The sequence below is a fragment of the Vigna angularis genome, chromosome 1 (assembly GCF_016808095.1).
Source record: "Vigna angularis cultivar LongXiaoDou No.4 chromosome 1, ASM1680809v1, whole genome shotgun sequence".
Lineage (NCBI taxonomy): Eukaryota > Viridiplantae > Streptophyta > Magnoliopsida > Fabales > Fabaceae > Vigna > Vigna angularis.
The window spans coordinates 3,176,402-3,194,343 of record NC_068970.1 but is presented as its reverse complement, the minus strand read 5'-3'; the positions used below and the strand labels follow the sequence as shown (position 1 = coordinate 3,194,343).

Here is a 17,942-nt window from a genome sequence, read left to right as displayed (position 1 = left end):
AATAAAAGGCTTCTTTATATAATCCGGAAGCTATATTTTCGAAAAAAAAAACTTTTGGATTGTATTTTTTTTTTCAAATAATCCAGAAAGAACAAAATAGAAAAATAAATAATGAACGTGCAGGAAAAAAGTTAAGGAGGTACAGGAAGAAATTAACTCTGGGCCCAAACAAAGAGTAATTGTGTATTAAACCCAAAAAAGATAAAGAAAAACAAATTCTTCACACACCTCTGTATTTTTCGTTATGCACCCCATAAATATGATAACTCTTTTGGAATCGTGCAGTTTGAAAGTAAAAAATAATTTTGGATTATAATCTAAAAGTAATTTTTTTTTCTTAAAAAATACTTCTAATTACACAATATAGAAAATAAAGACTTTTAGATAAATCTATAAGAAAAAATATTTTCAGATATCTAGAAGTCAAAAGTGATTACTGTATTGTGGAATGTGGAAGTAAAAAATGACATTGTAATCCAAAAACTAAAAAGGACTTTTAGATTATGCAAATTCAAAAATAATTTTTTTCTTCACATTCTTCAATTTTTAGAATTTATTTTTAGCTTTTGGATTTTACACGTAAGAAACCCTTTTTAAAAAAATAAAACTTTCAAATTGTATAAGATAATTTTTTTGACTTCTGAATTGTGTAATTTAAAAGTCTCTATGTAAAAAATAAAGAAAAAAAAAGTAGAGTGAAGGAAGCAATGACCCCAGTGTAACTATGATAGACCAGAGTAACTAAATAGATTGTACTGACCCTTTTACCCTTCATAACTTTTTGACAGTTTTTTCCGATAACCCACCCATATGTTTTTTCCTACACCCTCCCTGATATAACAATTTTTTATTTTACTTTTCAAATGCAAAATTTAAAAGATATATGTACAATTTGAAAGCTATCTTTGACTATCAAATAATTCGTAAATGAAAATAACTGTATAATTTTAAAATAATTGTTTTTAAACTATATAAGTCATTTTTTTTTGTTTTTCTAATTATACCGTGTTGAAAGGATAAATCGAAATTTTATTCCTGGTTCACAAAAGTAATAAAAAGTAAAAAGTAGTTCAGGGAAAATAGCCACGAATATATCTTGTAGTGTAAATTCAGATTCGGTCCATATTAATGGGCTTGGCCCACAGCTCAGCCCAACAAGTGAGGGAATTGGCGCGCAAGTTTTCCCGCCAAACGGAGGTACCCCACAAAAGAGCGGTTTGCAAGCCCTGAATAAATTTACAAAGGAAAACAAGAGAAGAAGAATCAACAACTGCGTAGAGTGAGAGAGAAAGAAGCATGGAACCAGGAAACCCTTCGTCGCCGGATCCCGAATCCCCAACCTCTCCTTCCGTTGGTTTCAACACCGACCAGATTCCTCACACCCACACCAGCCGAGCCTCCGAGGACGACGAGGCTTCCGTTGACCCCGACATCGTACGAGATGATCTCGAGGAACAACCCGAGGAAGAGGAAGATGGAGAGGATCTCTTCAACGACAATTTCATGGAGTCAGTCTCTTTCTTTTTTTTTTCCTTCCACAACGTTATTCTTTTTTGTACTCACAACTTTTCCTGCTTGGGTGAATGAACAGTGACTATCGGAGAATGGATGAGGCTGACCAGTTCGAAGCTTTCGGGCTGGACAACTCCTTTGAAGACGACAGAGACTTTGATCAAATGATGGAGGATCGAAGGGCTGCGGAGATGGAACTGGACGCACGTGAGGGTCGCACTACCAATCGCAACAAGCTTCCTCAGCTTCTCCACGACCAAGGTAAATTGCTTGTAATTGGATGAAAATTGTTTCTTTGCTATACATCAAAGAGTTGAAGTGTCGCAAGTTGATTTTCTGAATTGATCAATGAAATAGTCTAAAGCAACCCATTGCTCCCCAAAATACATTTTCATCATGCCATAGGGAGAAAAGAAAACTGATGGTTTTTTACATCAAGAAGACTGATTGTATTACGCGTGACATGGATATTCGTTTGGACGAGCAAGAGATTGAATATCAGTCTCGATCAAGCATGGGTTCCTGGTTTATAAACATATGATGCAAATGAATTTCCACTTATTATTGGTCTATTTCACAAACCTTATAAACTGAGATACTAAAATACCCGTTAGCTATAAGCATTGCTAACTGTTTATTGTTAGCTGTGGAAAATATATGGTGTTGATTAGTGATTTCTATTTCAGATACGGATGATGACAGTCACAGGCCTTCTAAAAGGGCTCGAGCTGATTTCAGAGCTTCTTTACCGAGTGATGATGAACTGCAAAGTTCACCTGGAAGGTCACGAGGGCACTCAAGGGAGGATCAAACGGAGGACGATCGAGATGATGTACTGTTTACTTTGAGTATTTTTTTTTCTTTCATTAATATTCCGGAGTTTCGCACCATTGATTTATTTTACAATTAACCTGGGTACATGGAATGTAGGATGAATTTGATGACGGGTATGAGATGTATCAAGTTCAAGGAACACTTAGGGAGTGGGTTACAAGAGATGAAGTGCGCCGCTTCATAGCCAGGAAATTCAAGGACTTCTTACTTACGTATGTTAATCCGAAAAATGAACACCGGGACAAGGAATATGTGTGGTTGATAAATGATATGGTTTCAGGTAATATATTTTCTACAGTGTTTATGCATTGAACTTGTGTTAGAGAGATATGTCGTTTTTACATGAGTTTAGTCATCGTGTCTATTATACAGCTAGTAAGTGCAGTTTGGAGATTGATTATAAACAATTTATCTATGTTCATCCCAACATCGCCATTTGGCTGGCTGATGCGCCTCAGTCTGTCTTAGAAGTAATGGAAGATGTTACCAAGAGCGTTGTCTTTGATTTGCATCCAAATTATAGAAATATACACCAAAAGATTTACGTACGCATTACCAACTTGCCAGTATACGATCAGATTCGGAATATAAGGTAGCATTAAAAACAAACTGTCGTGTTACTTCATTATCATATTTTTTTCACTTGGAAAAACTTTGAATTGGCTTCGTTGGAGCAGACAAATCCACTTGAATACAATGATCCGAATTGGGGGAGTAGTAACTAGGCGCTCCGGAGTTTTTCCCCAGTTGCAGCAGGTGAAGTATGACTGTAACAAATGTGGGGCAATTTTGGGACCCTTTTTCCAGAATTCCTATTCAGAGGTGAAAGTTGGATCCTGTCCTGAGTGCCAATCAAAAGGACCCTTCACTGTCAACATTGAACAGGTACATGCTTTCTGTATCCAAATTAAGAAACGGATGAGAGTGAGGATGTCTAAATTAAATCTTTGAATGCTCATGTCCTGCGGAATACCGATCTTCATTTTAACTGGACCAAATGGTTATCCACTGATATGTTGCAAAATAATTTCACGCTCATTCAATTTGAAAGACAAAAGGATAAATAAGCTTAGTTTTCCTTTTTGCGCTTGTTGTAGACAATTTATAGGAACTTTCAGAAGCTTACCCTCCAAGAAAGTCCAGGAATAGTTCCTGCAGGTCGACTTCCAAGATACAAGGAAGTGATATTATTGAATGATCTTATTGACTGCGCTCGGCCTGGCGAAGAGATTGTATCGTCTTTAACCTGGACTCTACTTATTTTGGTCTTGGTTGTTATGGGATGATTCTTATATTTTTTTTGTGCTCTGTTTTTTCAGGAGGTCACTGGGGTTTATACCAATAATTTTGACTTATCCCTAAACACAAAAAATGGGTTTCCAGTATTTGCCACTGTTGTTGAGGCAAATTATGTTACGAAAAAGCAAGACCTGTTTTCTGCTTACAAACTTACACAGGAAGACATAGCAGACATTGAAAATTTGGCCAAAGACCCTCGAATCGGAGAAAGGGTATGTACCTGAGATTTTTTGTTTGTGCCGCTTTTTCAATTGGAATATTGTTCCATTATGTGTTACCAATTGATTTAATTTCAGATTATGAAGTCCATTGCTCCATCAATCTATGGTCACGATGACATAAAAACCGCAATCGCTTTAGCTATGTTTGGAGGCCAAGAAAAAAATGTTGAAGGAAAGCATCGGCTTCGAGGAGACATAAATGTTCTTCTTCTGGGTGATCCAGGAACAGCGAAGTCTCAATTTCTCAAGTATAATTTATCAAGTTTATTTGGTTGATGTCTTTCTACTTGTAACTGTGTTCAATAAATTAACGTTTCAAAATATACTTCAAGGTACGTTGAAAAAACTGGACAGAGAGCTGTATACACTACTGGCAAAGGGGCTTCAGCTGTGGGTCTCACGGCTGCTGTTCACAGGGATCCAATCACACGGGAGTGGACTCTTGAGGGAGGAGCCCTTGTTCTAGCCGACAGAGGAATTTGTCTTATTGACGAGTTTGACAAAATGAATGACCAAGATAGGTTAGGAAATAGTATGTTACCATTGCTTGAAATTTTTTAATTTCATTATTAATCTGCACCCTCACGAACTATCCTTGACAGACTAAGTTATGTATTTGTTACCAGGGTGAGTATCCACGAAGCCATGGAGCAGCAGAGTATTAGTATATCAAAAGCTGGAATTGTTACATCTCTTCAGGCACGCTGTTCTGTAATTGCTGCAGCAAATCCTGTTGGAGGAAGGTAAGCAAATATTTTAATGTTGCTTCCACCTGGCTCTGAGTTTGTACTGTTCATCAGGCTAATGTTCCAACTTCTATCTCATACTGTTTGAAAGATATTGGATGTACTACGAGTATTGCAAGGTTCTGTTCCATTTTTCAAGTATCTTAACATAGTATTAACTTTTGCTTTTTTTCATTTGCAGATATGATTCCTCGAAAACATTCTCTCAGAATGTTGAATTGACAGATCCTATTATTTCTCGTTTTGATGTCCTCTGCGTTGTGAAGGTTATATTTAAATTCACCGCTTCTTTCTCTACCTCCTCGTATGAACGTATTTATTGAGGGCGTTCTTCATTTTACAGGATGTTGTTGATCCCGTCACTGATGAAATGCTTGCAACGTTTGTCGTTGACAGTCACTTCAAGTCACAACCCAAGGGTGCTAACCAAGATGATAAGTCCTTTAGTGAGTCCAAAGATGTCCATGCATCCACCGTGCCAGTTGATCCAGAGGTCTTTCCCAAGAACCTGCTTGTGTTTTGTGATCTTTAAGGGAAACTTCAGTATGACTTCTGTGTCTTGACTTTTGAGAGTTATTTGGCTTTCTTGCAGATACTTCCTCAAGAACTATTGAAGAAGTACATTACATATGCGAAGTTGAATATTTTTCCAAGGTTACAAGATGCCGATATGGATAAACTGTCTCATGTATATGCGGAATTGCGGAGGGAATCTTCTGTAATACCCTGTCTTAAACTTTTCTTCCAAACTAGATTGTAGTTATCGTTTGTATTCTATTTGTTGACATGCTTCTCTTGTTTTCTTGTATAGCACGGACAAGGAGTCCCTATCGCTGTAAGGCACATCGAATCCATGATACGGATGTCTGAAGCTCACGCGAGAATGCATCTCAGACAACATGTTACACAAGAGGATGTGGACATGGCAATTCGTGTTCTACTTGAATCATTCATTTCCACACAGAAGTTTGGGGTTCAGAAGGCTCTTCAAAAGGTATAAAGAAATATTCTGAATATGCCTTGGAATTGTCCTAAATCCTGATATTCCGTGGCATCATATTTTGTTACGAATGAATTTTCAACTTTTGGCCTTTTCTTTTATATTCGTACTAGTATCAATTTGCAATTATTTTTCACTTTGAAATGAATGGAATTTGTACTGAACAAATATAACCTTGAGCCCTCCCCTTAAACAATGTGTTTGCTGTTCCCCAGAGCTTTAGAAAGTACATGACTTTCAAGAAGGACTATAATGAACTGCTGCTTTATATTCTCCGGGAGCTTGTAAAAAATGCTCTGCATTTCGAAGAAATTGTCACAGGGTCTACTTCAGGGCTAACTTATGTAGATGTTAAAGTAGATGATCTGTACAATAAGGTAAAGAACATTTGTCCTTTGAGTATTGTTACCAACGGCGGTAATCAATGAATTGACTTTATTTGACATTGCGCAGGCTCAAGAGCATGACATCTATGATCTCAAACCATTCTTCAATAGCAACCAGTTTTCAAGGGCCAATTTTGTGTTGGATGAAGAACGGAAAGTGATCAGGCATCGCCTTGTTTGAATATTGGATCATTTTTAACCATTGACTGTGCAGTTACCTGTGCTATCTTAACTCGCCGTTATTTTAATCACTGGTGTTGCTAAAAGCTTTATAGTTAAGATTATTTAACTGTTGGCCAATTCCCGTTACCAAACCGCCAAGACCAGCGAGAAGACTTTTCATACGCCGCTCAATGCACGAAGTTATAATTTGAATCCATCTCATCATTTTCAAACGTCTATTTTTCATTTGGATATATTTAAATTTTTTATGCTTTATTATGTTAAAAAATGCTGTCCTTTCCCTTTAGCCAGTTAATGTTGTTGCATTTGACTTTTTCTGAATGTGAACGAGTCATTCATTGCGTTTATAAGATAAAATAATGTTTAATTACAAGATTGATGACAGACACTCAGTTATTAAGGCACGAATAAGTAGAGTGCATCTTTTGGCATCTATTTTTTTGTCAAACCTCACATTTCTATTCTTCAAAAATAATTTTATTTTCTTTTTAAGAAAGGTATGCTTTATACTGCATTTCCTTTTGTATATTTTACTAATTTGTTAAATCCTAAACTTTAAATCTTTGATTTCACCGTGAACTCTTAATTACAAAATTGAATAATTATTCATAATTGAGAAAATATTTCAAATTTTCTATAACAATTTGCACGGAAGTCCTATTTAAAATAAAATACGTTTAAAGTAATTTATGTTAAAATGAAATTTTAAATATTATAATAATAATAATAATTTTTATTAATATTATTATAATTATTATTATCGTAATTAGCATTATTGTTTTTATTATCATTATTATAATTATTATTATTATAAATAATAGGTTTAAACCCTCGGATGGTCTTCGTATTTATATGAGAATCTCAAATGGGTCATCATTTTTTTTTTTCAGTCTCAATTGAGTCATATTTTTTGTAAAAATGAGCCAATTAAAAATATGACCCAATTTTATCCTAACTGTTATGCGTTAAGTTAGCTGGTGTATTTTATATTTTGATAGTGTGGCATTGTTCATTAAAATTGAATGGCTGATGTGTTTTAAAATTGTTTACATCACACCTCAAATCAACTTCTTCTTCTTCTGTCTCACCACTTTCTCTCTCTCCTATATCTTCCAATGCTCAAAAGCAGCAATCTTTCTTTGTTTTTTCCTCTTCTACTTCATCTTCCAACTTCTTTGTTTTTTATTCAAATTCATTATTATCTTTCAATAAATTAAATTAACTTATTTTTCATTTTTTTTCTTCAGATTACTAGTTTTCATCTAAATCATCATTTATTTTTCCTGACCAATTATCACGTTTCACATAATCCGAAACACATGTATGGTAAGCAGGCTTTATTCGGAAAAGCAGAGAAATAAAGTCAAATATTTTATTTATTTTTGTTTTTAATGGATGCCTCATTCATACAGGTGGAACCCTTTCAAAGTCTTCAATCAATGAATTTTGCATCCTGACCCAACTAATGTCAGTAGAAGCACCACGCATCAGCTGCTTTACAATTAAATTAATTAAACACATAATTAGATATTTTTGTAATTCTAAAATTCCATTTACTAATGAGTCAAAGTCCAAAGTAGTTAAAGTAGAGAAGAATAAAGGATGGAACAATGGAGCAATGGAGAGATATTTTTAATGCAAAGAAGGAGATGATAATGAAAAATGATAGAAAATGGAGAAGGACTGGAAAAGTTGGAAGATGAAGTAGAAGAGGAAAAAACAATGAAAGATTGCAGCTTTTGAGCGTTGGAAGAGATGGGAGAGAGAGAAAGTGATGAGACAGAAGAAGAAGAAGAAGTTGATTTGAGGTGTGATGTGAAGAATTTTAAAACACATCAGCCATTCAATTTTAATGAACAATGTCACGCCATCAAAATATAAAATACAGCTCAGCTAAACTTAACGCCGTCTGAGAGCACTTAACGGTTAGGGTAAAATTGGCTCATTTTTACAAAAAATATGACCCAATTGAGACTGAAAAAAAAAACGATGACCCATTTGAGATTTCCATATAAATACGAGGACCATCTGAGGGTTTAAATCTAAATAATAATAATAATAATAATAATAATAATAATAATAATAATAATAATAATGATAATAATAATAATAATAATAATAATAATAATAATAATAATAATAATAATAATAATAATAATAATTATGGTTATTATTATTATTATTATTATTATTATTATTATTATTATTATTATTATTATTATTATTATTATTATTATTATTATTATTATTATTATTATTATTATTATTATTATTATTATTATTATTATTATTATTATTATTATTATTATTATTATTATTATTATTATTATTATTATTATTATTATTATTATTATTATTATTATTATTATTATTATTATTATTATTATTATTATTATTATTATTATTATTATTATTATTATTATTATTATTATTATTATTATTATTATTATTATTATTATTATTATTATTATTATTATTATTATTATTATTATTATTATTATTATTATTATTATTATTATTATTATTATTATTATTATTATTATTATTATTATTATTATTATTATTATTATTATTATTATTATTATTATTATTATTATTATTATTATTATTATTATTATTATTATTATTATTATTATTATTATTATTATTATTATTATTATTATTATTATTATTATTATTATTATTATTATTATTATTATTATTATTATTATTATTATTATTATTATTATTATTATTATTATTATTATTATTATTATTATTATTATTATTATTATTATTATTATTATTATTATTATTATTATTATTATTATTATTATTATTATTATTATTATTATTATTATTATTATTATTATTATTATTATTATTATTATTATTATTATTATTATTATTATTATTATTATTATTATTATTATTATTATTATTATTATTATTATTATTATTATTATTATTATTATTATTATTATTATTATTATTATTATTATTATTATTATTATTATTATTATTATTATTATTATTATTATTATTATTATTATTATTATTATTATTATTATTATACACATGGTCTTTTTTTAGGGTCTAATGAAAGGAGATCCTTCTTCATCCACCAAGTCATAACCACCACGACACCATGAAGGACACAGTTTCACTACCAAAATGACACATTCCCCACAATCACCATGAAGCCACCTCCATCCATAATTTCTCTCCTTTTCAACAACACAACAAAACGCCAAATAAGTCATTTCAACAGCACGCGCTTCAAACAAGCTTGGACATAGTTAACTTTTAAAGTAGAACACAAAGAAGAAAAAACTAAAGAGAAAAAGATGAATTAAAGAAGAGCAACCTTTTACACACTTGGGCAGATTTGAAATCCCCAAAAGCATGAGAAGGAATGAAAAAACTTCAAAAGAACAATAACATAGTAGATGTTTTTTTTTTGTTAAATATGATTTTGATTTATTAAGTTTTAGTGAAAATTACAAATTTTCTTTTAAAATGTTAGAGTAATTTAATTTATTGAATTTATTTGTGGTTTTAAACATATTTTTAATTAACATGAAAGAAAAAAATATATCAATATAACTAATTCAAATATTATCATTAAACATATTTAAAATATATTTAATAAATTTAATAAAATTTAGTTAAAAAACTAAACTCACACATCTCCAAAATTAAAAAATTAAATTAAATCAAAATTTCGAAGAAAAATTAATTTTAAATTTTGTTAAAATTATAGGTAAAAAATATATTGAATTATTTTTTATCTCAAACAAAAAACTTTCAACTAACTTCTGATTTTTTTCACATAAACTACGTTTTTATATCCCTTCAACAATTAATTTTATTTTTATAAATCAATATTAAAATACGCTTTATCTATTCATAAATTATAAAAATCCATAAATATCAATTATTAATCATAAATTTTATCTACAAATATCTTTAAAAAATAGTCATAAATAAACTAGGATGCTAACCATTATAGGATTATTTTTTTCAATTTTTTTCATGTGAGAAATATATAAGAATGCTTTTTATATACAGAGTTACGAAGCTAACTATCCTCCAGTATAAAAACATAATTTCCATTTATACCGTTTAAATTGAATTTCTATTTTATAATCAAATATAAATAATTGATGAACTCAAAACTAGGATGACACGAAATCTAGCTGGCAAACAAAGAAAATGACAACACACAACAGTGTTTGTAGGCATTGATGTTTACTGTTAAATAAATGTCAGAAATGAGACTTTGTATTTAATGCCTTTGTCGATACCCAATCAGAACACAGTGCAACAGTTCATATTCAGAACCTCAAAATACGCACAAACAACTCAAGCCATTAATAAAACTTTAAATTTTATTCCTCGTATCTATTTTAAATCATTATTGTTTGTCTTAAAATGTAAATAAATAAAAAATATTATTTGTCATAAATCTCAAAAATAATTTATAAATTAAAGGTATTAATTTATTATAACTTGCAATTATTATATAAATCACGAGTTTAATTATTTTTTTATTTTCAAAATAATCTTATTTTAAGCAAAATAAGTATTTCATTTTATACGTAGAAAATATATTTTTGTTGGTGTTTATTTGAGTGAACAGGTAAATGAGAGAGTGTATTTGTAAGTAAATTTTTTTAATCTGTCACGTCAATCAAATCCTACACTAATTTTCACAAACTTTATTTTCAAATTTATTCTTACTTACCTCCAAATCCACTCAAATAAACAACAACAAAATTTACTTTCAAATCCTCTTAAATCCCTTCAATCACTTTTCTCCAAATCCATTCAAGTAAACAAGGCCTTAAAGTATTAACAAATAAAATTTACTTTTTTACAAAGAAAAGATTTTAATGTCTGAATACTATACATTTTAATATAATCTAAAATTACACTCTATAATTCTTCATAATATATTATTTTATTTCTTGTTTATAACATAAATTACATTAATTTTAATTATTTATTTATTTGGCAAATATTTCTCAAGACTCTTTTTAAAAAATAGAACTATACGGTTTTTATCTAGTTAGCATATTTGTAGTAATTTATTAAATTATTAATAAGAAATAAATTTAAATTTGACAGAAAAAATAGTGAAGCCAAAGTTAATTACAAAACAATGTTTATTAGGCTCCATTATTATTTCCACCATCTATTTAAAATAGAATAATTATTTAAGATTATATCTAGAGAATCTATTTTTAGTTATTTATTACAATTTGTAAAATTTATTACCTGTTTAAATTTTGATAAGGAGAGGGAAGTCAAATGAAAGTAGCATAAATAAAATAGTACTGTCTCAATAATTATTCTCTTCATCCCTACTTTTGGAAGGATTTTGTTTACAAAAAATTGAAATAATATGTATATATTTAGGCAGATAATATATCTTTACTTTTTAAACTATTAATTAATATTGAAATATTTTATATTTATTGATTTATGCTACAATCTCTTAAAAGAGAAGGAGAAAAAGGCGGTTCCATATATACGCCCTTTTCAATTAAGATGCATTCCATTTCCCACTACTATTTTATTGTTTCAATAAACAATATAGAAAAAAACCATATTTATACGGTAAAATTAACTGATATCTTGCAACACCGCAGAAGAAACTTATGAGAAAGTATATGCAATACAATTCACTAACTTTTTCAGAAAACGAATAAAAAGTAAGTTAAAATTAAAGAAAGCCAGGATTTTTTTTTATGGGAAAAGGATACACAAAACCTTGTCTTTAATTATATATATTATAATAAAATAACATTAATATTTAATTATGATTACTTTATATTAAAATAACATTAATAGTTATTTTGACTCCATATGCAAGTACACATGCAACACTGCTGGCAACACAAACGAAAATGGTGTCCTCACACAAATAAAGTTATAGAAAATTAAGAACACGAAGCCAAGAAAAATGTCAAATGGCCTTTAGCAAAACTTTTATTTTCTATTCATTCGTTCACACAATTTCCCGAACATGTTCTCGGTTAAACAAATCAATCAGTGAGCAGCGGCAGAATCAAGGGCTAATATACGAAGCAAACCATCGAACGTCACGCCGCCATTCTTGTCGCCGCCGCCGAGGCGTATCATCGCGTTGATGTCTTCGTCGGTGGCCGGAAAACCCGCCCAGGCCATATACGTCTTGAGGTCGTGGTGGCTGAGCTTGCCGTCGCCGTCCTTGTCCATGACCTTGAACACGTCCTCCATGGCTCCACTACCCACGGGTATTGTCTCCGCGTTTCCCGTCACCACGCGCTCGAACTCCTCGTACTCCACGAACCCGTCCTTGTTCGTGTCGGCCACCGTCATCATTGCCCCAATTAACTCATCTCCGCCGCCGACTCCGCCATGAACGCCCGCGTAGAAGGCGTGGAGGTCGTCGCGGCTTATTTTGCCGTCGCGATCGGCGTCGAGGACTTCGAATGCGGGGCGGAAATCGGCGGCAGCGGCGTGGGGGCTGAGGAGGCGACCAGAAGGGCACATGGTTTGTTGTGTGGTGTTCGGACGATGATTCGAGGAACAGGAATTTGTGTGTGTTTGGGGTTGTGTGGTTGTTGAGAGAGGAGAAAGGGGATCTTTGTGTTAAATAGAGGAAACTCCGAGATTTTAGGGCCCACATTATTGGGAGAAGGCATCACGGGGCTTGAGCTGCAAGGTTATTTGACCTCATGCTCTGACTATGTTACGTATGTGCTGACGTCATTGCCCTTTCTATTTTCTTTTCCAATTCTAGAACTTTCATGGACACTGCTCAGAAAGACGTAAAAGAGAACGAGTATTAAATTTGATTTAAAAAATACGTAAAAGTGAACGAGTATTAAATATGATTAAAAAATAAGTTAAAATTTCAATTTTTAAAATATATTTTTAGCCAAGTGTTATTATTTTTTTAAGGTTAAATATGTTAACATTCATTGGACGATGTTAACGTGATAATTGGAAGAATTCAGTCTTCAGGAAAGTTTCTCCAATCCCGAACTTGACCAAAGGCTCTTCTCCTTCATTTTTCCATTCACTTGTTTTTTTTAATTAATTTTTACTTTTTAAATAATGTAAAACTATTAAATGCATAGTAACAACAATAAGAAGGATATGATATTGAAGGATAAGAACCTCGTCTTCACCAATATGCTATGTTAAACCTAACATAAAGTGATATTGAAGGATTGAAACAAGCTATACAATAATTCCAATTCAATTTAAACTACTTGTTCCTCAAAATTTTATACCAAAAATCATTACATAAAAATAATATTAAGTAAATTTATGTTTTTTCGTTTATTTTTATTATTATTTTTATATACTTTTATACTAATAATATAATAAATATACTCATTAATAAATTATTAAATTTGTGACATGTTATTCATTTTGTTGCCTTTTTGTCGTATGGTGTTTTTAAACTAAATTGTTTCATAGCAGTAATGTAAGATGGTACTTAGTAGTGTCATGCTACCACCAAACATCAAAAGCATTCGCAAAATTAAATGTTTAGCGACACTTAACGATTTGAAGCTAAAATACTTCTAGATAAACGCTCAACATGTTGTACAACACCATTTAATGTTATATCAGTTGATAACAAAAACATTGTTGTGATTTCAAATGAACTTATACTTGGTCAGATGCTTATATTGGTAAATCTTCTTCAATGAGTTGGTTCAAAACAATTTTTATCTATTCAAACTCATTAATTTATTCAATTGCTCATATTCTAAGTTCTCATAGTCTTATAAACTCAAGTAACAATCAAACATGAAACAATCATCCGAACCATATAATCATGATCATGGTATGTCATTAAAACTAGTGATCAACAAATAATTGTATAAATGATTCTAAAAGAACATATAGACAAAAAAAAATTACATGTTAAGGAAGAATCAACTTGAACAACAAAATAAAGAAAATTAAAAATTAACTTATTCAAATTGTGAAACGATTTGTTAGAAATAAAGACTTTGTCATAATTATCATTTTAATAGTCTCCCATTTAAAAAAAATATACTAGAAGTTTGAAAATCTAAAACAAATAAAGAACGCTATTAAATTTAAAAAAAAAAAATATTTATAAATAATAAAACTTGTTTATAAAAACTTTATTTATACTTTAAATTTCTAATATTAAAATAACGATGTTTTATATTTTTAATATATTATTAATTTTGAAAATGATTTTTTAAATTCTTAAAAAAGTAATATAAAAAATAATATATAAATTAATATTTTAAATTTATAATAAAATTACAGTCTATTTTAACACTTTATAATTGAATCAAATATATTGTTACTCTAATGTAATTTAGTTCATTTTTATATTCTTTTACTTTTATATCGCAATTTACTCAGAATTTTCAGTTTTTAATTAATTTTTTATTATATTTTTTTATTTAAAATTGATAAGTAGAAAAGTATCGTATCTCATTGATAACTACTAATTTAAATATATTTCAATATTATTTTTAATTTATAAAATAATAACTTCATAATTTATCATCTATCAACTAATTAAATTCATTATATAGTTTTCAATCTTTTTCTTTAATCTCAATTTAAAAACATTAATAATTATTTTGCGGTGATTTGATAATTCATGTATATCCAAATGTAAATTGCCTTAAACGCATAAAATGTCCAAAACCTCACTACACTTTCCTGCTTTTGTAACTAATTTTCCTTGCAATTTATTAAATTTTGCACATAAACATAATTCTAACGTTTTAATATTTTCCTTTTCTGTGTAAAAGAAAACGCCTTGAAAAGAGTTGTTAAAACGTGTAGACGGTGGACTTCAATAACGTCACATGGTTTGTGCTTATGGTTTTTTGTCGGTTTTCTCTTAATTCGTTTATTGTTTGAATTGAATACGTCTTTTACACACTCTTTAGATTTATTGAAATACTACTGACACCGACTCAATGAAAACGGAAGCTGAAAATTTTGTATGACAAAAAAAGGATAATCGATTAATAATAAATGATTATAAAAAATGGTATAATCGATTATCCTCTATTTAATCAATTTTTTATTAATATAATTAATTATAACATAATTGTAATAATGTCAATAACTACGCTATTATTATATTTTATTGTATTATGATAAACGAAGAACTAGAATAAAATATTAAAATAATTTATAATATAAATATAATATTTTCTTTATACATGTTTTATTAAAAACAAATAATTGAAATAAAATATTTAACAATAAATAAAATAAATTTAATTAATTTAATTTTGTCATGTTTTATGAAGCAATTTATTTTAATATATTATTATTTTAAAATATAACCATTTTATTCATTAATAGTTAATGATAGTTTTTATTCTAAATTTATGTTATCTTCAATATATATTTGAAAATTATTTATATATTAAATATATAAAAAACTTTATATTATTGTACCAATCACATATAACTTAAATTTTCTAATTATGTTTCATTTTTTTTTCTAATTCAACCAATCTTATTTTTCACTTTCTTTCGTTATTACTATGATTGAAATCGATTATAAATAATATTAGACATAGGATGAAATATTTTTGAGGTTTAATATAATAACAAATTTAAAAACTATATTTTCTTTGTTAAATAACAATTTATATTAAATAACATTGAATAATAGAAATTTATAGTGATTATGTTTTTACTTCATTTAAACTTCCTATGTCTAGAAATATAATTTATGTAGATCATTAATTGATTAATTATTTGTTTTACAAACACATCACACCACTTAATAGGCGACTCTACATAGATTAATGTGAATCAAGATCGGAATAAGTTCTCATTTTTCTTTATTATTGATTCAATCCATTTTTCTATTTCTTTTTTTTAATATTAGGAAATGGAGTATGATGCTAATTTATTTATATGTGTATTAAATTAGATGGTTTCAAATATATTATTGCCTGGAACAAGTTAATAAAATTTTGATGGGATTATGTTAAATTGAAATATGTTTGTGATGAGATTATTATCTTCCTACCAAAACTTAACTGAAGACAAAATCTTAGAATAGTGTGGATGATAGCAAATAATTATAATTATGAACTAAAGTCTAAATTATCCAATGGATTATTAAATAAATTATTAAGTTGTGGTGGGAAATAAATCCACGGGCGGACCAAAGTTTGATTTGTTTTTTATAATTAATTTTAAGTTTTAAATAATTAGATATTGTTTAAATATCTCTAAAATATATAAATTATTATGGGCCAGAATCCAAAATGGGCCAGCCCATTCAAAGTTTAGGCTTGTAGGATGAAAGGGCTTTTGGTTGGACCCAATAAAAAGAAAAAGGCGCAAAGGACAAATCCGTAACTAAAAAAATAAGGGAGGCTTTTAGTCTATTCCTAGAGTGAAACCCTAATTCTAATTCTCCCGTTATATAAGTCAGACCAGAGAACAGGGTTACCTCCCAAAGGTTGCAGAAAACCCATCTTTTTGTGATTCCAAGCAAATTTATGAATGACAAAGCTACTAGAAATTTTCGTTCTTTTTCTCTTTTCCATTTGCCTCTTGAGATGCTTTTGATTCGTAGGTCATGTGTCATGGGTTATCTCGTTATCAATGATGAAAGAGGCGTACATTTTCGCAGGAATGTTGAGTCGCTTCGCCTTCGTTTGTTAATCCCAGGCGCAGTGAATTATTGAACTGCCAAATCACCTTTTTCTTGATATTAATCTTCCAAAAGATTGGTTTTGTTGTTTTATTTCTCTTTATTACTTTATTTATTTTTATTTGATTTGGATTTTAGAGTTGTGGGATCCAATGATGGCATGAAATCTTTGAGACCTGATTGTCTAATTTGATGACAACTATAAGCATACTGCTGAGGATCCTATCCAAACCTTCAAAGATGTGTAGTTCTTTTTGTTGTTTTTCTTTTTGGGTTTATGATTTAGGGTTAACGTAATATGTGTGTATAATTGTGATTTTGGAGAGTATGAGGAAAAGGGAAAATAGATCTGAATGATGAAATATGCACTGGGCTCTGAGCAGTATATTGATGCATAATGCTAGCCTAGAAAGCTATGTCTGACTACTACTTTCTCTTCTGTATTTTTTCACGTTAACGACCTATTTGTGTTCTTTTGTGTTTTGTTATTCTTTTCTTTTGTGTTTTCGTTGTTTGTTAAGTACATATTTGTGTTCTTTCGTGTTTTGTTATTCTTTTCAAAGAATGCAGTCGTTGGGTTTTCATTTATATTACTTAATATAAATGAAAGAACACAATTTATCTTTCATTTTTCTTATGAGCCTTTGATTTAGATCTATAAACTTCCCCATTTGAATTTATGTGCAATTATTTTTTTAATATAATTTAAAAGCGTCAGACAGCAGAATCTATTTACAAAAATAGAGGATAAATTGATTAGCCTTTCAAATTTGTGTAATGTGGAACACTGCACCCAACTTTATCTAAGTTCGGCAACGGAACAGCAAAATTTAAAGTTTTATTTATTTGAATATATAATAATCAATTACAAATTAAAAAAGTATAGAAATAAAAATATATTTCTGTAAGTAGTATTTTTAACTCGCAAGCAAGGAAGAAAATTATCATTGACTTAGCTGAGTTGCCGAAGTTAATGAGTATTGGACTGTGATTTTTGTCTATGAAGTACTAATACAAGATTACTATTTTAAATCAAGAGAAAATAAATCATTAAGAAACAGTTTCAAGAAATATACTAATATTAGTACAGTGGTCTTAATG

The 17,942-nt window shown here is 29.1% G+C and overlaps 2 protein-coding genes and 2 non-coding genes across 4 annotated transcripts; 3 read left to right on the top strand and 1 right to left on the bottom strand.

Annotated features, from left to right (window-relative positions):
* The first annotated feature begins 1,233 nt into the window (after positions 1–1,233).
* LOC108346542 (DNA replication licensing factor MCM2) lies at positions 1,234–6,499 on the top strand. The gene is made up of 17 exons (XM_017585616.2): positions 1,234–1,508; positions 1,592–1,773; positions 2,199–2,344; positions 2,443–2,626; positions 2,719–2,938; positions 3,024–3,231; positions 3,444–3,578; positions 3,666–3,857; positions 3,942–4,114; positions 4,199–4,387; positions 4,493–4,609; positions 4,794–4,878; positions 4,956–5,105; positions 5,205–5,330; positions 5,424–5,606; positions 5,828–5,989; positions 6,066–6,499. The coding sequence occupies exons 1-17, from the start codon at positions 1,297–1,299 to the stop codon at positions 6,177–6,179; spliced, it is 2,778 nt and encodes a 925-aa protein (XP_017441105.1). The 5' UTR covers positions 1,234–1,296; the 3' UTR covers positions 6,180–6,499.
* A 5,628-nt stretch (positions 6,500–12,127) lies between these two features.
* LOC108338297 (calcium-binding protein CP1) lies at positions 12,128–12,789 on the bottom strand. Its single transcript, XM_017575092.2, has one exon. The coding sequence runs from the start codon at positions 12,698–12,700 to the stop codon at positions 12,215–12,217; it is 486 nt and encodes a 161-aa protein (XP_017430581.1). The 5' UTR covers positions 12,701–12,789; the 3' UTR covers positions 12,128–12,214.
* A 4,200-nt stretch (positions 12,790–16,989) lies between these two features.
* On the top strand, positions 16,990–17,062 carry LOC128195073 (small nucleolar RNA R66). The gene has a single exon (XR_008246646.1). It is a non-coding gene; the product is annotated as a small nucleolar RNA R66 (small nucleolar RNA).
* A 128-nt stretch (positions 17,063–17,190) lies between these two features.
* On the top strand, positions 17,191–17,267 carry LOC128195106 (small nucleolar RNA snoR118). Its single transcript, XR_008246679.1, has one exon. It is a non-coding gene; the product is annotated as a small nucleolar RNA snoR118 (small nucleolar RNA).
* The last annotated feature ends 675 nt before the right edge of the window (positions 17,268–17,942 follow it).